This window comes from Cetorhinus maximus, chromosome 7 (genome assembly GCF_964194155.1).
Source record: "Cetorhinus maximus chromosome 7, sCetMax3.hap1.1, whole genome shotgun sequence".
Classification (NCBI taxonomy): domain Eukaryota; kingdom Metazoa; phylum Chordata; class Chondrichthyes; order Lamniformes; family Cetorhinidae; genus Cetorhinus; species Cetorhinus maximus.
The window spans coordinates 12985051-13012830 of NC_135885.1; the positions used below are offsets into that span (position 1 = coordinate 12985051).

Below are 27780 nucleotides of genomic sequence, written 5' to 3' on the forward strand. Positions count from 1 at the left end.
GAGAACTGCTCTCTGTTGCGGAGCAAACGCGCCTGTCTCCACCCACCCTTGCCATTCGGTGAATGTATGAAATATATAGGTATTGCTCCCTCCCCTTAGAGCGGGCTTGTTGTGTAACTGTGTTCTTCCATCGCCAACTCTGGGTTAGAGCGCTTCACCTTTCCGACAGAGACTCCAGTTGCACCTTCACAAAGTGCGGATTTACAAAAAAAAACTACTCGAAAAGTTAACTTACTGTGTCTGAGCTGCAGCCGTATAGGCGATTTCATTGCAACAGGGAATCTAAACTTTCTCACTGATTTTTAAATATATATATATATATATTAGGTGCAAAATATTCCAGTGAGTTGCCAGTTAAGATTTCACCTCTGCACTTTTATCAAGCTTATGATTAGTAAACTTAAGTCACAGTTGTCGGTGTCATGCAGAGAGAGCGAGAAGTGTTACATTATAGGTGGGTTTCTTCCGTACTGCTCTGCAGTTTCCCTGTTGTTTGACTCTCTAACGGGACGGCGCTGTGCAGTGTGGATTGGGAATCTCTCTCTCTCACACACACACACACACACACACTGATCCAAAGAGGGGATAAAGCTTTCCTGAAAGATTTCAGGCGAGACCTACTCTCAGCCAGACAGGCACAGCTCTACAGACCAGGTTCTCCAACATGGACTTCTAAGAAAGAAAGGTAAATGGTATGTTTTTTTTTAATTTTAGTTTTTCTTCTGTGACTTGCGGGATCCTGCCGTTTATTTAAGCGATTGGCTGCTTAATTGCAGTGCTAAATATCATTTTTTAAAAATAGTAACATTCCAAATCTGTTGGAAGTTTCTGAGTTTATTATGGTTTTGAATACAGAGTGTCGAATACATTTAGACCTAAGTATCGACTTAGAATGGTCCATGTATTTCAGTGAACTGCATATCAGTGGGATTAAACCAAACCAAAAGTATTTAATTTCGACAAGTGAGACACATTGTATAAATGTTGCGAATATTTCCCCTGTTGTAAACCATACCAGGATAGCCGTCAGCCCAGACCTGTTGACAAGGAGTGATATTATTTTCAGAGAAGGGTCTGGAAATATCGTTATCTAAACAGCTGGCACTTGGGGACTGTCAGAGAATACCTCAATCCTATATGTGTGTGCGTGTGTTGCGTGTGTTAGTTAATATATAATCGGAATCATCTGTATTTAGAAAGCCAGCGAGAGAGTGTTGTGACAGATTGAAACAAAAATCGTTGGGTTTCATCGGCTTCGGGTCAGTTACATCCCCCTAACTTCGTCTCCAATACCAAATACACTTGAAGCGCCAGAGAGAGATTAAGCCCAGTCTTTCTTGCATCTCGAATTTTCCTTATACTTTTCAGGAACGATGCCTTGCTCGAGTTTCGCTGGCTTTAGTTCCGCATCTACGCCTCAGCTTTTTGCAGAATTGAGTGAAACGTCGTTTCGGCCGTGAATATTTCCGACTTTAAAAACTAAAAAAAAAGTTATTCAGCTGCTTTTAACAGATTTTGACGAGGTGCTCAGCTTTAGAAACTTCGACAGAAAGCCCCCCCCCACTGTCTGTCCGAGAATGCAAATGAATGGGTTCAGCTTTGGAAAAGTTAAGACGAAAATAGACACAAAAGCAAGTCGTGATGGGGGTGACGACGAGACAGTGTCTATCTGGTTAAATAGCATTTCCCCTCCATTCCCCTGCCCTGAATGAAACTCTGCCGTCTCTCACTGGAAGAGAGCGGTTACAATGCAGAGCTGCCTGAGTTAGCAATAGGAGCGTGTGTTCCCTGCTGTTAAACCCGTGTTACACATAGGGCAGTCTGACCAGTGATTGATGAATGAATGAGCCAGTTATTGACTCCACTGGTGGGCGGGGGCGTGGCCCTCCCTCACCCAACTCCCTCTTACGACAAGGGATCAATTCCTCTCTCACTGTCCAATCTTAGGGTAGTTTAAAAAAAAAACAAAAAAAAACTTTTCTCCTGTCCTCTCCACGGTGCATTCCACAGGCGCCAGTCATTTCTCTGCCAGTACCTCACAAATTCAGCCATTCTCCCTGAATGACTTGCGGGCAAGTCGTGCCGATATGCATGCAAATATTGTGTATTGAGCATCATCCTGTTTTCTGCTCGAAGCGAACACACACACAGATACCAGAAAAATAAACACAGGCAGAGGGTACCCACCCACACTGATACAGGGACATACCAGAAACAGATACAGGACTCCGAATGGTTACAGCACAGACAAGGTCATTTTTTACACAAACAGAAAATGCTGGAAAAACTCAGCTGGTCCAACAGCATCTGTGGAGAAAAAAACTGAGTTGACGTTTCGAGTCTGTATGACTCCTCCTCAGAGCCAAAGATAAGCAAAAATGTGATGACATTCACACGGTTTAAGAGGGGAGGGGGGTGGGATTGAGCAGGTGAAGCTGGATAGAAGGCCAGAGATAGGTGGGGGCAAAGGAGAGATTGACAAAGATGATTTTTAAAAAAAAATATTCGTTCGCAGGATGTTGGCCTCACTGGCTAGTTCAGCTTTTATTGCCCATCCCTAATTGCCCGCGAGAAGGTGGCGGTGAGCTTGCCTTGTTGAACTGCTGGCACACCCACAGCGCTGTTAGGTAAGAAGTTCATTCCTTATAGACCTGGAAGCAGTTTATTACAACTGAGTGGCTTGCTAGGCCATTTCAGAGGTAACCACATTGCTGTGGGTCTAGGAGTCACATGTAGGCTTGACCAGTTAAGGATGGCAGGTTTCCTGCCCTGAGGGAGGGCATTAGTGAACCAGATGGGTTTTTACAACAATCATGGTCAAAATCACAGAAACGAGATTTTAAGTAATTGAATTTAAATTCCACCAGCTGTCATGGTGCGATTTGAACCCGTGTCTCAAGAGCATTTGGATCAAAAACAGAAATAGCTGGAAAAACTCAGCAGGTCTGACAGCATCTGCGGAGAGGAATACAGTTAACTATTCGAGTCCGGGTTCTGATGAAGAGTCATATGGACTCGAAACGTTAACTGTGTTCCTCTCCGCAGATGCTGTCAGACCTGCTGAGTTTTTCCAGCTATTTCTGTTTTTGTTTCAGATTTCCAACATCCGCGGTATTTTGCTTTTGTCCCAAAAGCATTTGCCTGGGTCTCTGGATTATCCAGTGGCATTATCACTATGCCACTGCCTCTGCTGTGTCCATGCTGGTCCTCTGCAGAAGCACTTCACCTTAGTGTCTCCTCCCCCCCGCCCCCCCCAACCCCACTTTTCTCCATAGCCCTGTCCATTTTTTCCTTTTCAGATGATGACTCTCCCAAAGAGACACAGACACACACACACATATATCATATATATGTATATATATATATACATAAGCAGAGACCTGCCATTTGTGGGGGGTCATGTTCCCATGAATTCTCACAAAGGGCAAAATCATGAACAGTAAACATACTTTATAATGTAATTAGATAGGCTCCAGCCATCCCAAATATTGACCTTTTTAAAGGAACAGAGGCAATAAAAACTATTTTTGAGTCAATTTAAGACAATTTTACTGGATAAATTGTTTAACAATGCAATAAAACAAGAACAATGTAAAATTTGTCAGTCAGAAGCAATAAAAACTATTTTCTGAATGTATAGTAAAGCTTGTCGTACTTACAGTGCAAATTACAGTACAGCACTGTACTTGAGAATGGAGGCAGAGGGAGTGAGTGAAGTAGCTGATGTCGACATTGATGTGGATGAAAGGAACAATGTTAGGCTTGGTTGCTTCACCTTCTGCTTTTCGGTAAGGAGCAATTGCAAGTGTCAATCGCTCTGCAGAAGGCAGTGCTTCTTTCCATGCTTGTATCATGGTCTGTCACCTGTTTTTTTTTTTCAAATCTTTAGCTGATTTTGCGAGAGCTGCCATCATCTTTGTTGTTAAATGAGCCTTCTTATGCTCTTCTTCCTGCTTACTTTCAGTTCATCAGTTCAACCAATTCTTCTGTGAAGAGGTCCTCTTGATGAGACTGGAGCAACTCATCTACTCCACCTGTGGTCAGGTCTTCAAATCCACCCCCCTAGTCAACAATCCTGACCATTTCAGCATCTTATGGCCATCCACACTAGGCAACCCTGTGAAATCATTCACAGCCTCAGGCCAAACTTTTCCAGCAGGCATTTATGGTTGAAGTTCTAACTTCATCCCATGAGTCCTTAATTATGCCCATTGCTGTGAGGATGTTGAATTCCTTCCAAAAATCACATGGTTGAAGCGTCTGCTTCCAGAAGATGAAGGGCGACGCTGAAACTTCATCGGGTGTAGTAAGTCTTGAATGATGCAATGACTGCCTGGTCCATTGGCTGGATAAGTGAGGTCATATTTGGGGTCAAAAGCAAAATGTCAACATCTGATGGCTCTGTGCGAGAGAGTGTGGATGTTCAGGTGCATTATCGAGGGTTAGTAGGACCTTGAAAGACAGGTTCTATTCCTCAGATAAGTCCTGACCTCTTGCAGAAAGCAATTCTCAAACCAGTCTTCAAACATAACAATTGTAATCCAGGCTGTTAGCCTTCCTAAAGACTGACAGCTGAGATTTATTTTTCCCTTTAAAAGCTCGAGGGTTTTCTGACCTATAAACCAGCATTGGTTTACATTTAAAACCAGCCACATTTGCAGCTTTAAAACCAGGAGCTGTCCTTTCTTCTTTTGGTACGTAGATTCTATTTGGCATTTCCTTCCAGAACAGGCCCATTGCATCCGCGTTAAAGACCTCCTCTGCTTGTAGCCTCTCTCCTCAATGTACTCCTGCAGCACCTTGGGGAAACTCTCCTGCAGCTGCATGGTCAGCTAAAGCAGCTCCCCTCACCAATGTCTCATCATGCAGCCCAAAATGCTTTTTAAAGCGATCAAACCATCTGTACTGGCTGAGAATCCTTTAGAAGGCAAAGGAGAGACACCTCTTGTGCCACCTTCTTCATCACTATTATCACCAGTGACACCAGCACTGCCCTCTTCACTACTTTTTATGCGCTGGTACAATTCATGTGCCTTATTTCTAACAATTACATCATTAACTGGGGTCCTCCTTTGATGCTGGTGCTCTATCCACACATTGAGCAACTTCTCCATTTCCTCCAAGTGTGGATCTCTCCTACTTACAAAAGTCAACCTGGCAGTATGACTGCCAGAAACACTAACACTGGCCCTTATTTTTCCTTTAGACTGCTAATGTACCTGATTGTGGATTCATTGACAAAGTATTCCTTTCCCAACATGGTAGCACATGCACCATTTTTTAGCCTATCTAAGATTGTGCCTTCTTGTGCTCCCTGGGATGTTTTTGGTTGGCTCTGACTCACTCATTTTCAATAAAGTGCTGTGCTGTACATGCACTGCAAGATACTGGTCGGGAATTATTATATCCTGTAAATCACTACAAACAAAGTGTAGTTAGAGACAGCACATGCACAGTGGGTATTTTCACAGGGGAAATACACCACGATGACCTTGTTTTCTATGGCTTCTAAATGCTGACTTTTCTTTATTTCAGGACCAATGTAACTCCAGGTAAAAACTTTTAATGCTTAAAACGTGGATAGTTCAAGATTTGGGGCTGCGATGGGCAATTGTGCGCACAAGCACATTCGCGTGGGTGCACAAATTCCTGAAAGAAGAAGTCACAAATAGCAGGAGTTTACTGTATATACACACAGCCACAGGACACACACACAGCCACAGGACACACACGCAGTCACAGGACACACACGCAGTCACAGAACACACACACAGCCACAGGACACACACGCAGATACAGGGTACACACGCTCTCTCACATCCACACACAGATACAAAACAAAGGACGCATATACCCCTCCATATACATAACCACAGCCACAGGACACCTGCGCACACATTTATAAAACGTACTGTCTAATTTATTTTTGGAGTGCCTGGGCATTTTGTTAAGTCCTTGGCCCCTTTTACATTGTTTGTGCACCAGCACATATGGGGTATCTTAATGGCACTTGTGTGCAGCTGTACAAACTTATAGGGAAAGTCACCAATAGCCATGCACAAACACAGCAAACACACACACACACACACACACACACACACAGATACGGGGCACAAACACACAGACAGGCACAGGAAATGCAGATATAGGATACAGACCCACACACAAACAGGTACACACACAAACACACATGCACAAACACACATGCACATACAGGACACGCAGCCGTACATACACGGGATTGTAATCAGTCAGAAATCTGGATGATTTCCTCACATGCTTTCCCAGGGCAAATGCATCCAAGGACAGCTGCAGCTTTCCCCACCCCCTGCTGTACACTTTGGATCAAGTAACCTAACAGAGACTGTGAATCGGATGTGTCACCTTCCTGCTTTGTGCAGAGCATTTCATTTGAGGTGTCCTTTACATTTAACAAACATTACACCGAGACGTATAGGACAAAGGTGTTTTTGAGGCAGTGGTCAGGAAATCCCTCGAAGCTGAACATCCTCCACTGGCCAGCGCAATATCAGGTGGCAATTTTTGTTTTATTCATTCATGGAATGTGGGCATCGCTCACTAGACCAGCATTTATAACCCATCCCTAATTGCCATTGAGAAGTTGGTGATGAGCTGCCTTCTTGAACCGCTGCGGCACACCCACAATGCTGTTAGGGAGGGAGTTCCAGGATTTTGACCCAGCAACAGTGAAGGAACGGTGATATATGTCCACGTCAGGATGGTGAGTGGCTTGGAGAGGAGCTTCCAGGTGGTGTTCTTATGTATCTGTTACCCTTGTCCTTACAGATGGTAGTAATCCTGGGTTTGGAAGGTGCTGTCTAAGGAGTCTTAGTGAGTTCCTGAAGTGCATCTTGTAGATGGTACGTGCTGTTACTACAGTGCGTCGGTGGTGGAGGGGCTGAATGCGTTTGTGGATGGGGTGCCAATCAAACGGGCTGCTTTGTCCTGGATGGAGTAAAGCTTCTTGACTATTGTTGGAGCTGCACTCATCCAGGCAAGTGGGGTGTATTCCATCACACTGCTGACTTGTGCCTTTGTTGTGGTGGTTCAATGGAATCAGCACCCGGAGTCTGCGTCTCACGTTCATGAGTCTTTATTCAGCATATGCAGGGGATCAGTGACCCTGCGCAAGTCAGAGCTAAAGATCTAGCGATACAAGTTTCACAGGCATTTTATACTATTTGGATACATGTTGTTTAGCCACCTACATTGTTCTGTTAAAACTGCATAAGCTACAACTGCCCCATTTTGCTGTCCGTCTGGCACTTCCACCGCTGACATCTAGTATTATTATCTCATCTCTACTTTTCTGAAAACAAGAACCTCATAACCATGTTCGACCCAGTTATTACTAATGGTTGCTGCTAACCACAACTCTTGCTTCAAGCTAGCCTGTCTTTAATTCCCAAAGCCAATATATGTCAAATATCCCAGTAGTCTCTGTTCTGTAAGCTCATTGACTATTATTGCTGCTTAATTTTCCCTAACACCTTCTAGATGGTGGACAGAATTTGGGGAGTCAGGAGGTGGGTTACTCACCACAGGATTCCCAGCCTCTGACCTGCTCTTGTAGCCACAGTATTTATGTAGCTGGTCCCGTTCAGTTTCTACCGTGTGCGTGGTGGTGGTAGAATTGGTTGAAACAGGGCCGCGACGCAAACGCTTCTACCTTGGCCCCTGCACTGTTGCAGATCTTGCCGAATTCAACAACAAGGCGCAAAAATGTGTCTAGTTCTGGCTGGGCCATGTATAGACTGTCCGTGAACACGATAAGAAGAAGAAGCTCAGTTTCTGATCAATTGTAAGCCCCCAGGATGTTGAGAGACGTTTGATGAATGAAATCAAACATTGATTTGGATCAGAATCTCATCCTCAGTCTAATAATATGGCTTCAGCATGTTTTGACTAGCTATCAATTTATCTATATACACAGATTCATGAAGCACAAAACAAGGCCATTGAGCCCATCATGCCTGTGCCAGCTCTTTGAAAGTGCCATTTAATTAGTCCTACTCCACCTGATTTTCATCCATTGCCGTGCAAATGCTTCCTTTTCTTGTATATTTCCTTTCGATAGTTACGATTTAATCTGTTTCTACCACTCTTTCAGGCAGTGCAATCCTGACCGTATCAGCTCGCTGCATTAAAAAATTCTCCTCATCTGTCCTCTGGGTTTTGTGCCAGGGTTTCTCTAAGAAACAGAGCATGTACAGTATCTCAGCATTTGACAGATTGTTAGCGGCTTGGGCGTAAACCTTCATCAGAATTGTAATGCCAAATGCTTACACTTGAGTGTAAATCTGTCTCATTCAGATGTTAATTCCATTTCCAGCACATTTTGATTAGAATTACAGTATTTCAACTAAATCATCAATCGAGACTCCTCTGCCGCACACTTTATAAGGCTGGGTAATAAACTACATTGTAAACTGTATTGAATACTGTGGGAATATTGCATAAGCGATGTGTTCCCTTTCTCTTCTCACTGTCATGAGAGGCTGCCCCTCTCACTGGAAACCTATCTATCTCCATGGACTGCATTCCTGCCCCAAGCGACTGTCAATAGACACCGTCTACTATCAAGTGCCTGACAAAGTCAAAGTGAATAAGGATGCGGTTGTTTGATTGAAAAATTGTTTAGACTGTGTCATTGAAAAAGCTGGAGTAAAATCAAACATATGGGAGGTGTGGTTCAACCCATCAATCATTAGCAGAGAACTGGTTCAAGTCAGTATTGCAGAGACTATAGTGTGCGGGATCATAGGAAAGGATTTTAACACGGGTGAGTGTGTGGGATTGGGTGCGGGTGGGAAATTAAATCAGGAAAATTTTCCAAGCATGTCAGGAAGTCAGCTCCAATCCGCTGACTTAACGGTTTTACTGAGATGGGGCCCACTTCCAGGAGGCAAGCTAGCATTTTAAACACGTTAATGAGGCTGGCATTAATTTAACCTGCCCTGTCAGTTTTACAGCGGGGCGAACGGAAACCTGATAGCAGCCGCAAGGTTGCACGTGGAGCAGGTACGTGCTTTTGCAGCACTGCTTGTGGGCCAAGAGGAGCAGGAGCACTTCCCTCTGACTCCCTAATCACCCCCAAAATCAGACGCTTTTCCCATACAAAGACTCTCCAGGGTTAGGGGTCGGAACCCCTTCCCCATCCTGGTTTCAAACCTCCACCCCCTCCCCACCCCGGAGCCTGAAATTGGACTTAGTTCTGAGGTTTCCCCTGGAATGTCCCCCACCTTACTGAAAGCCAAGCCTGTCGATCGGGAAATCAGGGTGACCTCTGTATAAGGAATCTGTCAGGGCCACAAGACGAACACTATAGATTTAAGTCTTCCAGGTTTCCTGTCCAAAGATGGGGCCTTGGCTTAACCTCTCAGTCAAAAGAAGGCATTCCTAGCTGTGCAGCACTCCCTTTGTACTGCACTGGAGCGTCAACCTTAATATTTGTGCTCACGCCCTGGCACTTAAACCCAGAACTTTGTGACTCAGACATGTAAACAGGATTCAGCTTCGGATCCATGGTTCTCAAGGGTTAAAGAATTGACGTACAGGGCATCTGTCTATAATGGTGTCACTTAGAGTCAAACAGTAAAGAGCTACGAAAGTGATGTGCTACAAAGTTGCTTCTTTTTAATGGGGGTTTCTTTACTAATGAATGCAGGCAGGGCAACTTACACCTCATAGCAAACACTTACACATACACCTGGTAAATTTGTAGGAGCAGATCAAAGATCCTGAGGGGAGAAATCTGTTCACGGCTGCTCAGTGAAAGTAATGGAGGACGTAACTCAGGCTGTGCAGGGATGGGCCTGTGGAATTGCCTGACCCTGGGAAATGACATAAGTCTGCCTCAGGTAGGGCTATTTGAGTGAATTTCTCTCCCCAGCTCGCTCTTGGCTACACAATAGCATAGGGTGAACGCGACAGAGGTCCAAAAAAGGAGACAATTTGGAAAAAATGAGACATCAATAAAATAGAGAATAATGGAAATCTGCTTATGATTATTCAGCAGTAATTTAATATTGGTAATTCAGCAGTAAAATGGTTCATTTTTGTAGAAATTTGGATAGCCTGGAGTGGTCACAACATCATAATCTAATCAAGGCATTTAGATATGCAGATCTGCATTAAAGATGTATTCCATTGTACATACAGCATGCAATTGTGAAACTTCATGTTTTCAATGTACTAATCTTTAAATCAACCTTCTAGCCCGAAGCCTCTGCCAAATCCATGCTGGAAATACTACTCTTAGAAATATTTTGCTACCTTAATTGCGAAACTGGCTATTATGCAGGGAATAAAAAATGGAAACTTCCAGGTCCTTCAGCCTGGTTGTCAGAGTTTCTCAGGAACCTCCTCAGACTGAATTCCAATCCAGGAGTTCTTATTTTTTCTAATGATGTATTTATAATGGCATTGGTAGGGTGAGGGGTGGGGGGTGGGGGCAAGGGGATTTTAACTTTTTGACTCCCCTCTCCCACCCTCCCAGGAGTTGGGACGCCTGGCAGTGCCAAGAAACCTGCAAGCCCAAGCCCTTCTGTTAGCTGTGGAGTTTTGACTCTGTGTGGTATCGCTGAGAGGCCCCCCGCTCAGAAATCAGCCTGATTGACAGGCTTGGCTCCCAGTCAGGTGTGGAACACTGGAGAAGAGACCACAGGATCGGGCAGGTCTGAGCCTCCACTTGGGGGATGGTGTGGGAGGTCTGATGCCAAGTTGGGGTCCAGTCCTTGAGGAGGTGAGGGTGGGGGCAGATGGCTGGAATTTGATCCTGAGGGTGCGAAGCGACCTCAGGTGTGGAGAGTGGGTGGGGGTGGATGGAGGCCTCAAAGGTGAGGGGTCTTTTCCTGGATGGGGCGGATCCGATCCCGAGGGGTGGAGGAAGGGGTCAGAGACTTTGGAAGGGAAGGATCGGAGGCTTCGGGTGGGGAGGTCAGGGGAGATTGGAAGGTTCATGGTGGTGACCAGAGTCCTCGGGTTGGGAGGTCAGCAGCCTCATTGGGGAGATGGGAGGCCTTGGGATTGGGAAGGTTGAGAGGAAATTGGAGTTGGGGAAGTCGGGGGGAAATCAAAAGGGTTGGTGGGTGGCTGGTGGTGTCCAATGGAAGGGAGTTGGCACTTCAATAAGGATCAAGCACTCACCTCAGGAAACCTGGCTAGCGAGTTAAATTTGAAATGTTGTTTGAAAATGCAGCATCCAGCCTCATTATAATATTTAAATTGCCAACCTGGCTCCTGGGCTGCCTACTTCTGGTTCCACCTCCGTTGAAACCAGATTGCTGGTTGGAAATGGGAAGATTGGAAAGGGGTCAGGATTCAGATCTGTAACACCTTAAGCTCCCACCTGCCTCAAATCCACCCATTCTTTGACTTAAAATTCCCCCTAGAAGCTACATACTCTACCAGGGAGTGTCATCTTCAGGTAAGTCTACCAGATTAAAAAGGGCATAAAAAAACATGCGCTCTATCAGAGAGTGTTACCATTTGGCATCTGTTAGAACAAAGACGTCTTAAGTGTTTCCCCATTAATTCGTTCATTCATAGGTGTCACCTTATTCTCAGAATGTTGACTGTTATGAATCTCCACCTCTGCCTGTCTTGTGCTGCCTTCACACATTCTGCATAGATCAACTGCATCCATCACCCAGTTTCTCTTCTCTTACGTTCTCCATCAATCTTCCCCTTCAGTAACCACCTCTTTCTACTGCCTGCTCTAAGGATGTGACCAAAGTATTGTATCTTTCTCTCTTGGATGTGATGCACTAATTTCCTCCTTTCTACAGTCATTTCCAGCACTTCATCATAGTGCTCTCTCCATTAGTACATGGTAGTCAATACTGAGGTTCATTTACCTTGTGTGTTCCCTAACTAAGCATTAAAGTGCTGTCAGTTTATACTGTTAAAAGAGTAGGTGCTACCTTTCACCCACGCTAAGCGTAAAAGTATGTTAATTGAGTGTCTCTATTTGTTAAACAACAACTGGAGGGTTTCCCCCTGAATTTCTGAAGATTGATGTTGAACAGAAAGATGCTATTAATGCCTTTTCATAGATGTTTCATAGAACCAGTCACCTGAAACCAATAAAAGCAGAATGAAAGGCATTGAGAAAGATAAAACCAACTCTTGGAGTGGCACACAGAGTGCCAAAAACTCCAGCTAGAACAATGGAGCTTTCAAGACTTGTTGTGTTAGGTAACGATATCAAGGGGTGTGGAGGTAAGGCATGTCAATGGGGTTAAGGTATAGATCAGCCATGATCTAATTGAATGGTGCAACAGGCTCGAGGGGCTGAATGGCTTCCTCCTTTTTCATATGAGAGTGCAGGAAACCCCAAGCTGCCCTAAGGGGAAAACACTGTACATGTCAGAAGGGTTGGCCATAGGGAGCATTTTACCTGAATATGTTGTCATTGATGCCAAGGCTGTCAGATATGCTCCAGTGATACTGCATACCTGTACCTGAGAAGGGAAATCTCCTTAGGTATTGCTCATGATAAATCAGGTTATATGTTAGAACCCAGCCACTAGTGTGGGCAAGCCAGCACATATCAGTGCTGATCCTCAGCCTGGATAAATAGGGAGGGTTAGTGGCAGGAATGGCATCCAGCTGTAAAACCATCTGACTAACCCAAGAATGATGGTTGATATGAATAGAGGTGGGGAAGGGTGATCAACCAGCATTGTGGCGACCCCATGTAATATAGAAAAAGCCAAAAGAGAGAAGAGAAAAGTAGTCAGGTTATATGTTGGTCGTAGAAGCTATGACCATTATGCCATGTAAAATACAATGCATTATTCTGCTGCTAAGGTCACATTGTGTCCCAAAAAGGTCACAAGGTGTAATTGCTGTAAAAGGGCAGATGTTGACACCAATTAGAAGCTATTGAGGTTCCTCCATAAGTTGAGAAAAACAATCAAGAAATGATTTGTTTTCTCTTTTTATGTGATAGAGAAACAAATAGTTATTTGGTAGTAGAGAACTTGAGTATTGCTGAAAAAAGAGATGTCAAAGCTTAGACATGTCTCTTTTCTCAGCAATACTCAGTGATATTGTTAGTCAATAGGCAACACGATTGGCCGGCAGCTCCCGAGAGCGGGACTTCTTCCCACTGAGGGGTGGAAGTCCCAATCTCAGCTAATTTAGCCTGCCCCCAGCATGTTATGATTACAGGGTGACCTTGTTCAGGTCATGCCGGCTTCCAGTTGACTTGGCTGGGGGCGGGGTGGGTTGGTGAGATAGGGGGGTTAGTGTTGAGCAGCCCGGCCCCCATAAGGTGCAGCCCATTAACCCTGTTTCTGCCTCCACAGACAAACAGGTTGATCGACAGACAGATAGATAAGAGACAGGCAGACAGACAGATAGATAGAAAGACAGACAAATAGGCAGACAGACAGGCAGATGGGCAGTCAGACAAGCAGATGGACAGATAGACAGAGGGACAGATGGAAAGATATATAGGCAGGTAGATAAGCAGACTAACAGATTGGTAGATAGACATACCGGTAGATGATACATATGCTCTGGAGCAAGGCTGATTTGCCCTATAATGTGTGACATATGGAATTTGCTAACACAAGGAGAATATGGTTGTTAAAGAAGATATTTTGAGCAGTAGAGTAGCACTTTATGAATGTTAATGACACCTACATGGTTATTTTAAAGTGCATAAGCTCAGTGGTAGAGTTTTAAACGTGGCAATGACATAACTACACACATTATCAAACTACGCATTTATACATATATATATCTAACTGGTGACTGGTTCCTGAATTAATGGGACCATGGAAACATCATGTCAAACATCAAAGATGTGTCTAGGACATAAGGTTAAGTAGGCATTCTGGAGTTTGTTGGATTTACATTTGGGGCAGGGAAAAGCTACATATAATCTGCCTTCAGAGGAATATATATTTTGGGTTGAGTCTATAATTGAGTGAATTGTGCATGGTCTGTAGAAGGAATGGACTTGATGAGACAGATGCCCTTTTCTTCTATCACTGCCAGGCTTAATGTTTTGGATACCTATTGACCAATACTGAATGGTTTGTTTCCTTTTCCGACAGAGCGAGCTGGAACTTTATGCTTCTCCCAGGTCATCGCTTACACTTTTAAGCAGCCCCATCCCTTTTTGATGGATCACTCAACATTGGAAAAATGGCAACATTTTGACATTTCCTGAGAGCACGACGGTAGAATTTGTACCACTTGTGTGCTTGAAAGCAAACAGCATCGTCCGACATTCTGCTGCAGACTGTGTAGAAATTCCAGCATCTCTTACAGCAGAATGGTGAAGATGCTCGAGGTGTTATGCAATATGGTTAATTTGGCGACCCTCTCCATGGTGCTGATTCTGTCTCTGGGATTTCCACGTCTGACACTCTCTTGTCCTCATTCCTGTGCCTGTTATTTCTCAACTGAAGTCCACTGCACTTTTCGATCGCTGACAGCAGTGCCCACCAGAATACCGAAGGAGGTGGAAAGAATCAATTTAGGGTTTGTACATCTCTAGATATGGTTGCAAAAATCTACCTCATCTTTTACATTTTTGAAGTATGATTATGAAGGGCGAACAGATTGATCCTTGTTTAAACCTAGTGGCCCTCCAGACTGAGGAGAGGAGCTTTAACCAGATAGGTTTATGTGATAATCCAGCGGTTATATAGTCACCATTACTGATTCTAGCTTTTAATACAGATTTTATTTAATTTACTGAACTTAAATTCCCCAGCTTCCATGGTGGGATTTGAACTCATGTCTCTGGATGCTGGATTACTAGTGCTGTAAACATAACCATTATGTTGCTTTCCCAGTGCTGTTTCATGCCCTATTCCAGAGACTGGAGCACAAAGCCTGGGCTGACACTCGCAGTGCAATAGTAGAGGAGTGCTACGCTGTCAACACTACTGTCCTTTGTGTGGGATGGGAGCCTTCCGAGATTGAAGTAAAATATCCCATGATATTATCTGAGGGAGAGCAGGGAAACTCCTCCTGATGTCCTGGCCAATATTTATCCCTCAGCCAACATCAGTAAGACAGGTTTCTGATCATTTAATTCATTGCTGTTTGTGGGGCCTTTCTGTATGCAAATTGGCTGCTGCATTTCTTGCATTACAAAACTTCAAAAGTACGTCACAGGGATACCTTGAAGCCAGAAAAGGCGCTACATAAACAAAGTTTTTTTTAATCTGTGCTGATAAGTCCGCACACAAATCTACCCTGTAAAATGAAAATTATCAGACAACTAGAAAGCTAAATCACCCTAATAACTCAGCTGGTAAATGCAGTGTCTAGAATAGAAAGTTTAAAAGTTTGCTCTTGAGACTGTGTTGCGTTAGTTTTTTTTTTTGATTTTGACCAAGATGCAGGGGAATGATCTGCTTCTTCCATCTTCTCACAGCTTTAACAACATACAATCTGTGAGCAAAATTTCGTTCCATGGACTTCAAAAGCTGGAGCTTCTGATGCTGCACGGAAATGAAATCCAAAGGCTTCCAGATGGAGCTTTTAAAGATTTGCAATCATTGCAGGTAGTGCTTGGTTCCTGGGCGTAAATACTTCAATTAAAAAATGCATTGAAAATTGTACTTGTGATTTTTTTTTATGTACAAGGGTAAATGCCACAAAGAAATTTTAAAATATACAAGGTTTAAAAGGACGCTTGACCAAAGACAAGCCAGTGAGTCACATTTTCTTGCCTCTTAGAAATCAGGGTGAAAGACCAGCTATTTGCTGCTTGCAAAGCAGCTCCTGAGATCATTAACCAACATGCATCTCGACCTGTGGAATTTCACCTAATCACCTTTCCCATCGTTCATAATCCTCAAAGGGACCCCCAAAGTTGGATCCAAGAGGGAGGCTTGAAGTAATCGTAACTACATGGGTGCACCGAGAGTTTCTTGCTTAAGAGGGTTGCCTTCTCTGCCTCTCTTTTTTTTTTGTCCCAACACCTAATTCCCTTTGGCTCCCTTTCCCTCTTTCCCTTCTTTCCCAGGTGACCTTTTGCAGACCTGATACGTTAACTCTATTTCTTTCTCCGCTGGTGCTGCCTGACCTGCTGTGTATTTCCAGCATTTTTTGTTTTTAGTTCAGATTTCCGGCATCTGCCATAGTTCCCTTTTGAATTGGAGAATTACACCTTGTCCCGTCATCTAAGACTTGGGCAGTTTTACGTTCCCCTGTCAGTGGGTTTGCATGCGGGGGATGGGGGGGCGCGGGGGTATGTGGGTATGGTGGACTGTCAATTTCCTTGGATGGCCTTTCCACTGGTCTCCTGCCGGCTGGCTCCAGTCGCTCCACAGTTTTATGATGGGACGGCCGGGACCTAGACCCACAACCACCACCATCTAGAAAGACAACGGAGCAGAAAGTTGGGAACACCACCACCTGGAAGTTCCCCTCCAAGTCACTCACCACCTTGACTTGGAAATATATCGCCATTCCTTCACTGTCGCTGGGTCAAAATCCTGGAACTCCCTTCCTAACAGCACTGTGGGTGTACCTACACCAGGTGGACTGCACCAGTTCAAGAAAGCAGCTCACCACCACCTTCTCACGGGCAACAAGGGACGGGCAATAAATGCCAGCCCAGCCAGTGAAGCTCACATCCCGTGAATGAATATAGAAAACAAATAGACCGGCCGGTCTGCCTTTGCCCCAATTGAGGCCCTTAGTTGGCAAATTAATGACTTCAACTTTCAGACGGCGGGAGGGGTTCAGGGGCCGGGGCGGGGAGGGGAAGCCTGGAAAGTGACCCTGCTCAGGCCTCAGGTAGGAAGGGTTGGAGGTTGTTCCCCCTTGCCCCCACAAAATTTCTGGTCCATGAGGGTGCTCCTTCTCCCTTGGCCTCTCCAACAGCACCCCAACCCCACCCAACCCTCTCTGCCCAATCCGTCCCTCCACCAGGTCTCACCTCCCCTCCCCGCCCTGAGACCCCTATATTTAACTGGTCCTGAACTCCCGGGACTTGGACTGTGGGGGCTGCTTGCAGTCCCAGTCATCTCCACTGCAGCCTCTGGCGCTGTTGGGACTAGAGAGCTATCAGCAATCAGATTGGTTTGCAGTTCTCCGAGGCAGGACTCCCTACCAACTGAGGGGTGGAAGTCACATCTCTCGACAGTTAACGCTCGTTGGAGTGTTAAGTGGCTGTGAAGCAGCCTGTATAGGCAGCAGTGCATTTACTGCTGACCCCTTGGATGGCAGGAAGAGAAAGCCCACCATCAGAAAAATCCTAGACATTGATATAAATTATAAATAACTGAGACCCATGCACTGATTCTTATTGTACTCCACTAGTTACAGACTTCCAACAATGCCAACAATTTATATTTATATAGTGTGTAAGGAAATGTCCCAAGGGCCCTTCACAGGAGCAATATAAAATGAAGTATGGCACCGAGCCACATAAGACGGTATTTGATTAAAGAGGTATGCTTTAAGAAACAAAAATAAAAAATGCTGGAAAATCTCAGCAGGTCTGACAGCAACTTTGGAGAGAAAGACAGAGTTAACGTTTCGAGTCCGTATGACTCTTCTTCAGACCTGCTGAGTTTTTCCAGCATGTTTTGTTTTTGTTTCAGATTTCCAGCATCCACAGTATTTTGCCTTTATCTATGTTTTAAGAAGTTTTTTTTTACAGGAGTAAAGCAATGTAGAGAGGCGGAGGGGCGTAGGGAGACAATTCCAGATCTTGGAACCTAGGCAGCTGAAGGCACGGTCACCAATGGTGAAGCAATTATAATTGGGAATGCCCGAGAGGCCAGAATTAGAGGAGCGCAGATTTCCCGGAGAGTTGTGGGGGTGGAAGAAATTAGAGAAATAAGGAGGGGCAAGGTCATGGAGGTATTTGCAAACAAGGGTGAGAATTTTAAAATTAAGGCTGTGCTGGTTGAGGAGCAAAAGTAGGTTAGTGAACACAACCCAGAAATGACTCATTTATTCCTACTTGTTTTTTCTTGTTCCCCCATTAACCAACCCCAATCCATGCTAAAATATTACCCCCAATCCCATGAACCCTAATTTTGTGGAATAAGCTCTTGTGTCAAACCTTAACAAATTGTTTTTGAAAAGCCAAATACACACTGCATTTATTGGTTCCCCCTTATCTACCCTACTAGTTTTGACCTCAAAAAAACTCCATAAGATTTGTCAAACACAACTTCCTTTTCACAAATCTGTGTTCACTCTGCCCATTGTTGACTCTGGCCAAACATATTAAGATTTTCTTAGTGCACTGTTACCACATCCCTAATAATAGGTTTGAACAATTTACCCACTACTGATATCAGAGTAACTGACCTATAGTTGCCCGTTTTCTCTCCTCCTTTCTTGAGTAATGAGGTTACATTCATCATCTTCCGATCCATGGGGTCTGTTCTAGAATCCAGGGAACAGAATGCAATGGAGAAAAATATTTTAACAGTCAAATGTAGATAGATTTTAAACAAAATAATAGTATTATTTTTTCCCCTGCATTCTGCCTAGTTAGCTTTTTGCTGTTAACTTGCCCCAGATCCCTATTAGTGCCATAGTGTTTTTTTTCCTCTAATTTTCCTTCCTCCATCTCCTTCATCCTCCCCAAACCTCCCAAGATGATCCAATAAAGTTCAGTCAATCTCTGGGTGGGCAGCACAAGGATAACCACCTCAATGATCTGTGAAAGTTATGCACGTGCTTCTTGTTAATATAGTGCCATGGTGCTTTGGTGTAAATCATTCTGCATACTGAACTGATTTAGTTTTGTTTTGAATTGCCTATTATTATTGAACTTAATTATCCTTCTCTTGCAGGTACTTAAAATGAGCTACAATAAAGTGAGTGCCATAACAGCACAGACGTTTCAGGGGTTGGTGACTTTGTTACGCTTGCACATAGACCACAATAAGATTGAGTTCATTCAACCGGGCGCATTCTATGGACTGACTTCTCTGAAACTGGTCCACCTTGAAGGGAACCTGTTGCAGCAAATCCATCCAAGCACCTTTGTGACTTTTTCATTTCTACAGCATTTTAAAGTGTCGTCAATAAAGCACCTCTACCTCTCTGATAATTTCATTAGGACGCTGCCCAGGGAAATGCTTCATTCAATGTCAAAACTGGAAAGCATCTACCTCCATGGGAACCCGTGGTCATGTGACTGCAGGTTAAAATGGCTGCTGGACTGGGAAAGAGAAGTTGGAGGTAATCAGTGATGTTGCACCAAGTAGGAATGAAATCAAAGTGAGGAACATCAGTGTTGGAAAAGGAGCATTTTCCATTTCCAATTTCAGCAGCAGTTATTCCCGGGTGAGGTATATTAAGATGCACAGTGAATCTCCCCTTCCCCTCTGAACAGGCTGGGGGTCTTTTCTCTATTGAGAGATAACCTGGTAGAAGTCATTAAAATTATGAAGTGGTTTGATAGGGTAGGTGTAGGCTACTTGTGGGAAAGTCCAAAACTAAGGTGTCAGAAATATGAGGTAGTCTCCAATAAACCCCATAAGCAATTCAGAAGAAACTTCTATACTAATGGTGTGGCGAGAATGTAAGATGCATCGTCAATGTAGTGGTGGAGATGGTTTTAAGGGGAAGTTGGATAGGTTAATGAGGGAAAAAGGAATAGAAGACCATGTTGTTAGGGTGAGATGAAGAGGAGGTTCGTTTGGAGTATAAACATAGGCATTGACCAGTTAGGCTGAATACTTGTTTTGGTGCTGAAAATCCTATGTAATTCTCATAAAAATGCATAGCTGTAAATTCAGCAGAGTTCCCCAACTGCACCTGTATGCCTTTAGTTTTTCACTGTTTGTATACTAGCATTCCATAGCCTCTTTGATTAAGATTGACAATTCAATGCTCAGTTAGGACAAGTTTTGAATTGTGAGCCCTTCCCACCAGACAGTTTGTGAAACTGCTCAGAGACTTGCCAAGGTCACTTCAGAAAGAACCCTTACAACCTGCATCCAGAACCAGGTTTTATCCTATCATTCTGAGTTAGAGTTGAACCCAGATTACATAAGATCAAAACCCAAAGCACCACCTAATCCTCCTTGTCTATTTCATCTAATGGGGAAGTCAAGAACAAGGGAACATAATCTTAAAATTAGAATCAGGCCATTAAGAATGGAAATCAAGTGCACATTTTCACGCAAAGGGCAGTATCACAATATCACAGTATCTTTTCAGTGTAGAAGGAGGCCATTCAGCCCATCAAGTCTGCACTGGCTCTCTGAAAGAGCATTCCACCTAGTCCCACTCCCCTGCTTTAACCCCATAACCTTGCACATTCTCTCTTTTCACGTTCCCTTTTGGATACCTCAATTGAACTTGCCTCCACCACCCTTTCAGGAAGTCCGTTCCAGACTCCAACCACCCTCTGGACGAAAAATGTTTTCCTCGCATCACTTTTACTCCTTTTGACCATTATTTTGAATCTGTGCCCTCTAGTTCTTGGGCCAGAATTTTGGGGTCGGCGAGCGGGGGCAGGGCCTGCTCGCCGGCAAGTAAAATGACGCGCGGTGACATCGGGCATGCATCCCGAAGTCACCGCGCATCATTCAGGTCTTGAGTTTGGCGGGTGCCCACCAGAGCCAGCTGCGTGCCTGCCCAGCTGTCAAAAGGCCTGTTAAGGCCATTTAAACACCAATTAAGCTAATTAACTGAGCTGCCCGTCCAACCTAGCGGACTAGGCAGGCTAGCGGAAAGCCTAGGCGGCCTTCGCATTTATCATGAAACCTCAACCACGGTCAGGATGACGTTTCATGAAGGTTTTTAAAGTTTAATAAAACTTTTTAATAAAATTCATTGATATGTCACATGACACTGTCACATGAGGAGACATGTCTTAAAAATGTTTTTTTCCTTTATTAAAATTTTCAAATATCAAAGCCCAGGCCCCAACTCAGCCTACTCCTCCCCACCGGCACAGGGAGCGCACAGTGCTTCTGGGTGCGCGTCACACTGGGTGGGCCTTAATTGGCTGGCCCACGTAAAATGGCGACGCACAGCCGATGGCGGGCAGCGATCGGCTATGTGCCCACCTGCGCCCTTTCCCGTCCAACCCCACCCCCAATGGGGAGAAAATTCTCCCCTTGATGTTCTCTTGAGTGGGAACAGTTTCTCATTATTTACCCTCTCCATACCCCTAAGGGTCATGAATACCTCTCAGCCTTTTTTTCTCCAAGGAAAACAGTCCCAACCTCTCCAATCTACCCTCATAGCCACAGTTCTTCATCGTGGAAATCATTCTTGTGAACCCCTCTGCACTCTTTCCAATGCATTCACATTCTTCCTCAAGTATGGTACCCAGAACTGGACGCAGTACTCCAGATGAGGCCTAATTGCGGAATCACAGAACCTTAATGTCACAGAAGGAAGCCATTCGGCCCATCATGTCTGCACCAGCTCTCCAAATGAGCATTATGACCTAGTGCCATTCTCCTGCCTTTTCCCCGTAGCCCTGCACATTGTTTCTATTCAAATAATAATCTAATGTCCTCTTTTTTCTTATACAAGTTCAACATGACCTCCTTACTCTTGCACTCAATGCCCCTATTAATAAAGCCTAAGATACTGTATGCTTTATTAACTGCTCTCTCAAGGGTATCAAGGGATATTGAACAAAGGTGGGCAAATGGAGTTGAGGTACATATTAACCATGATCTAATTGAATGATAGAAGAGGACTGAAGGGCTGAATGGCCTACTCCTGTTCCAATGTTATTGTTTGGCTCTTCTGTCTAACATTTATTTTACAAAGCTAAAATTAATCAATATTCAGTTGTGCAGCCACTTGAAGTGCAACATTTTTCATTGCTTTTGTAGCTAACTTCAAAATAAAGGAATGAAAGTTGTATTAGCAACTTCATTATTCAACACAATGATGGTAATGAGCTCAAAACGAAAAGCTATGTCATTGCTAACCAAATCAGCATTGAGGCCAAGAAGCACATCTTACATAAAGTGGAAACTTCTCTCAAAGCTGTTAAGGCTGTGCGTCAATTGAAAATTTCAAAACTGAGATTAATAGATTTTTGTTTGGGTAACTATATTAGAGAATATGGAGTAAACGTGTGCTGATAGAGTTAAGGTACATATTAGCCATAATAAAATTGAGTAGACAGGTTTGAGGGGATGAATAACCCATTCTTGTTCCTATCTCCCAACCTCTGCACAAGGGTTGGATTAACAGACCCACTGGGCTGGATTTTACAGGCTGGGAGGCGGGAGGTCTCATAAAATGGTGGCAGAAGACATTGAGGGGGAAGCCCAAAGTCTTCCCATCACCGTGTGGTATCCCCAGAAGCTGGAATGACAGTGGTGAAACCACCCGCTATTGGGAGGTGGGGTGGCCAATTCATTCAATTAAGTGGGCAGCCACTTTCCGCCCCTACTGGGATTTTACTGATATTGGGCCTGTCCCCGTGTGTTTAGATCCCACTTCTGGCTCTGGCGTTGGGACTTCACTCACTGGCAAAATTCCAGCAACTGACTTGGAGTTACAGAATCACCTCTTGGGAGAGGTATGATATGGGACTGTACCCTAGCAGCTCTCAGCATGCTCAGAAGGGACATGGAGAAAAAAGAAGGAATTAGTAAAAAGAAAAAGGTCTCTGTCAAATACTTTGATGGCTCTTTTCTTCCCATTCGCAGGTGTTGTCAAATGTAAAAAGGACAGAACGTATCCCGGAGGGCGGCTGTGCTCACTGTGCTCCAAACCCAAACAGTTCACCAAAAAGGAGCTTTTTAAGCTGGACTCCAATGTTCTCACCTGTACAAAGCCAACAATCATATCCCCATTGAAGAAGACCAATATCAGTGAATTGGAAGACAATGAAGGTGAAGATATATCACATCAAAACTATCAAAAGCTATTTGGAAGCATGACTTTGAACTTAACTGATCAGCAAGGGAACCTTAACCATTTGGTCTGCCATGTCAACAGACTGAGGAACGATACAACGGTTCAATGGCATCGTCTAAATGAACAAGAAATTGCAGTCAATATGACCCTTTCTGTATCTCTTATATGCCATATGGATCAAGAAAAGATACAAAGGCTTTGGAAACTTATTGCCTACTACAGTGAGACACCTGTGAGATTAGAAAGAGACTTAATGTTGTCCAAAGAACCCAACTTGAGTTATCGATATAAACAAGCCATTGATAATGATGCTTACTATTATACTGGTGTAGGGGCTGAAGTTATGGCTGAGTCCTCATGGTTAATGCAAAAGTACATCAATATCCAACTTGATAGAAGGCAAACGAGTGCAAGCCATGTTGTCCTTCTGTTCTCAATGTATCTATCGCAACACTTTCCAATTAGCAATGCCACAAAAGCCAAGAACAGCTGGGTATTAATAAAAGAAGATGAAGGGACAAAGAGGGATCATGTTTTAGTTACAGGGACTATGCTGCAGCTAAACTGTCCAGTCATTGCCTCAGCGAGTCCATCAATACAATGGATGTTTCCTGATGGTACCCACCTGGAAGCTCCATACACTAGCGAAGATAACCGTATTTCTATCTCTACCACTGGGAAGTTAATAGTGAAGGCTGTAGATTATTATGATTCAGGTTTATATCATTGCATTGCGACTATTAAGGATGATACAGATACAGTGACCTATCGGGTTGATGTGCAACCCACAAGAGTCCATGCAAGTCAAGTGGAAGAAAGTGGTGTCACTGTGCATTCAGGAGATACCATCTCTCTGCCCTGCACTGCCACTGCGGTACCAAATGCCCAGTTGAATTGGATCCTTCCAAATAACGATGTGCTCAGTGCCCCATCAAACACTACTGGTGGATTTGTTACTGAGAATGGAACTTTGGTCATCAAATCTAGCCATGTTAGCAATAGTGGGCATTATAGATGTCTAGCCATCAACAAGTATGGCCTAGATTCACTGATTGTTAATGTGGCAGTCATTAAAAAGTTGCACGGCCAACAAATCAAAAAGGGGAAAGCTGGCAGAGTGCCAATTCCCAAACTCTTCATAAGGATAGAGGATCCAATGGCTGAGGAACAGGAAGGTTCAGGTAGAGAGACAGCGTATGAAAGTCAGAAACAGGTAACCTACAATAGATACACTAGCAGTACACCTGTTGGACGAAAACGTCTTCATGCTGATGGCACACATGACCGCTCCAAATCAGAATCCAACAGGAACACCAAACTAAGACATGGGCCACAGAGGGGCAGGGGGAAGACAGCCACAGAAGGCAGGAGGAGATGGGATTCACGCAGAAGAGTTAATATGGCTAATAAAAAGATTGACCCACAAAAGTGGGCAGACATCTTGGCAAAAGTGAGAGCGAAGACTATTCCTAAAGTGACGATTCCCACCTTGTTCCAAATCTATAAACCAACCACCACATCTCCAGCTGGAAATGAAAACCAGACACTTCACCTGGAAGCAAATCACCCAAAAAAACTCAACCCTGTCTCAGAGTCTGGCGTGGAGGAATCATCAGGAATTGGTGAGCTAAATTTTTCAGAGGATGAATTGATACATGTCAGCTCATCCCAAAATGCAACAGTAAAAGAACATGACATGCCGGAGAACACCACACTGAGCAAAACTCTCCTTCTTCAACAGCAGGAAAACCTTTTGCAGCAAACAATAAGAGGTGATACTAATTCTGCCAAAAACCAAATCTCTGGTGCATCTCATACTGACCCTGTTCTCACAAGTGCTACTGAGTCCAGCACTGCAGTCAATTTCCTTTCGAAACTGAGGCATGAGTCAGAGATTTGGGAATTGCAGACAACCACAATTTCAGCCCCGGAACAGGTCAGTATTGAGCCAAGAGGGAAAATAATTAAGATACAGCCAACACATGGAGAGCCAGAAGCTGATGATGTATCTGTCATTGAAAGTAAAACTAATGCTCCAAAACCTGATGCACATGAGGAGTTAGCAAAACCTTGGATGACTAAAGCTATCACATATCCAGCAGGGAAGCTTCCTGAAAAGGACTCCATAATTCATATTACAGGTATAAACCTTAACAGTGATAATGACAGTACATTTATCAGAGAAGATCCAACCTTAATGAGCAAAACAGTCACCACTCTGATCACAAATGAAGCAACTTCAACAATCATTAGGGCTCCTATCTCCTCAACCAAAGCTAGAACTACCACTACATTGGCCCCCAGTACTAAAGCAACTACCATTACCACCCTGGTCCCCAACACCATAACCAAACCAGCTATTAGCACAACTGCTGCTACTATGCCTCCCACCAATACAGCCAAATCAATTACAATGAAAACCATGGTACCCAGGACAGTGGCAAAGACAACCACTGTTGTGAATATTAATACAAGGGCTAGTCAAAGCAAAAATATGTCTATTATTGCTTCTCGAAACTATCCAAGGAGAAGACTGCCTGGCAGAAGAAGATATCGGCCTAATAGGTACAGGCAAAGGCAACATTTATACCCAATAGCCAGAGCCAAAGAAACAAAACCAACCCAGGTAAATATGGCATCAACCACTCAGCCAAGTATGAAGTATGTTCCAATAGAAATGAGCAGTTCTGAAACTGGCCCAATCAAAGTCAACATTACATTAGAAAAGGAGCCAGATTCAAAGTTAGTAACTGTAGCTTCTGACGAATTAAATTCGCCTGCTTTAGAACAACTCACAACAAAGGAACCAAAGTTAAAATCGGTGAATATCTTGACCATTACAAATTCTCCACATACAACAAAACCTTCGGGAACACCAATTACTCAAGGGCTGCAACCTTCAAAATCACATCAACCAAAACCATTAGCTTCAACAACTCAGTCAACACCTGAAACTACAAAAGCCATTTTCTCAAACCTTCCTGAACCAGGACCAGCCAATCCTGAATCTTTAACCCATCCAACAAAAACATTATACATTCAAAGGGATTATAAATTGCACAATGGTACAAAACTTGACGCTACAACCATATCACCTCTGATATCAAATACGTTTGATAAACCTCCAGATCTCACTACTCCCTCAGATTCTCTGGAGTCAAGTGTTGGACGTGTAGTGACCACAACAACCACAACTTCAGTTGTTCCGGTGGGATCCGGGAAATTAAAGGGAGTACAGGACAGTGGAAAAACATCAGACATTATCTTAAATCCACTTGTCCCAATTACACTGCTTCCTATTACCACAACAGTTACGTTGACATCAAAACCTGTAATGAATTACTTTGAAATATTAACCACAACCACTGCTTCTATTGTACAGGGATCCAGGGAAACTCCAAAATCAAACACTGAGCCAAAAGTGCCAACTGTGACAATTTTAGAAACTGAGGCTAAATCACCAGAGGTCGAAACGTCTCACGGAATTTCCACATTTCGACAAAATGGAAGTGATATCACATCAAAACTTCCTTCTTCCCCTGACACAATTATGGACCCTTCACGATTTTCTGGTCAGGGCATTGCCCCATATAGTGAAGCAACAGAAAAAAATGTGCCAGGAGCGCAAATGACCAATGTAACCTTCGGACATGTCCCTCTTTTGCCTTCTCAAACCACAGTTTCAATGGACAAAGAAGACCTGCCTCCAGCAATTTCTCCAGAAGGTGCCTTGCCCATTCAGAAAGCCACTGGAATAGGAGTAAAGAAACAAGACCGACTGGAAACCAACGGAACATCTGGAAGTAATAAACCAGATGGAGTCCATTCAAGGCAGCATACAGTAACCACACAAGGCAGACAACAAGTTAAAGAAACATACACGGAACAGTCAAACAACTTAACTTGGATTTCAAAGCATAAATGGAAGCCAGATGCAAATCTCAGCATAATGTCCAGTCCAAACCAAGGCTCCAGGCTGAAATCTCCCAAATATATTCCTGTAGGAGTAACAGAAAAAACGCTGACACCTGCAACAGGGGTTTGGTCCCATAATTTTACAACTGGAGCGTGGTCAGGGGTTACTGACGAGCCCAGATTGACAGCATTTCCAACTGTGAAAAACATAGAAAAACCTGATGAACCTTTTATTAAGTTGCCCACTGCAACATCGGCTACTCTATTCCAAACAAGCCCAATATTTAACAAAGCAGTCGATGCTGATTTAGACGCTAACTCAAAAACAGCTAAAGCAATTAACATACCACCATTGAGACATTCTGTTGTCGAAAAGCCTACCACAAATCAAGACAATCAATGGCATCATCGTGTACAGATCCCAATCCTATTTACTAAAGAGAAAACCTCAGCAACTAGCCCCCAAACAACCATGCGCACGGTGACAGTGCCCACGAGTACTCCGACAACTGTGCCCACCACAACTAGCACTGCTCAATTGTTTAGAAATACCTCATTGAACAAAAGGTTGCATTATACTACAATCCTTCCAAAGCGAGGAGGGAATTCATCCAGTCCTGCCCAACTATCTCCTAATTTCAGGACAGCAAAGGGAAAACCGAAAATAGTTACTAGGAACCCTCTGACCATGTCAGTAAAAGCAGAGATGGACGCTTATCTGCCTTGTGACACAGTTGGGGAGCCCAAGCCTTTTGTGTTTTGGACAAAAGTGTCAACAGGTAAGACACCCTTTAAGTACACCTACTGTATAGCCATACAGTCAGTAAGCTGAAAAAAAAGGAATGTTTTGTCAATAGGAAGAAAAATGATGATGGTTTCCATAATGGGCAATTGTTTAGCAACGGTAGGTATCAACTCACAAATCCACTCCATATGAGTTAGTCAAGGTACCCACTCAATAAAATAACACACTCGTTCAGTGCAAGTGTCACATGAGCTCAG

The 27780-nt window shown here is 43.8% G+C and overlaps 1 protein-coding gene across 3 annotated transcripts in view; it reads left to right on the forward strand.

Moving 5' to 3' along the window:
• Positions 1 to 513: 513 nt before the first annotated feature.
• The window catches only part of mxra5a (matrix-remodelling associated 5a), a 40477-nt gene continuing 13210 nt past the window's right edge, over positions 514 to 27780 (forward strand). The window contains exons 1-5 of one of the 3 annotated variants that reach the window (XM_078545061.1): positions 514 to 685; positions 14091 to 14520; positions 15425 to 15554; positions 18813 to 19203; positions 22653 to 27557. In XM_078545061.1, coding sequence (XP_078401187.1) covers positions 14312 to 14520; positions 15425 to 15554; positions 18813 to 19203; positions 22653 to 27557 — 5635 coding nt within the window. In that variant the 5' untranslated portion in view covers positions 514 to 685; positions 14091 to 14311. Of the gene's footprint in view, positions 686 to 2536; positions 2628 to 14090; positions 14521 to 15424; positions 15555 to 18812; positions 19204 to 22652; positions 27558 to 27780 lie in introns of those variants that run through there. The other 2 variants (XM_078545062.1, XM_078545063.1) reach the window with 2 other exon arrangements.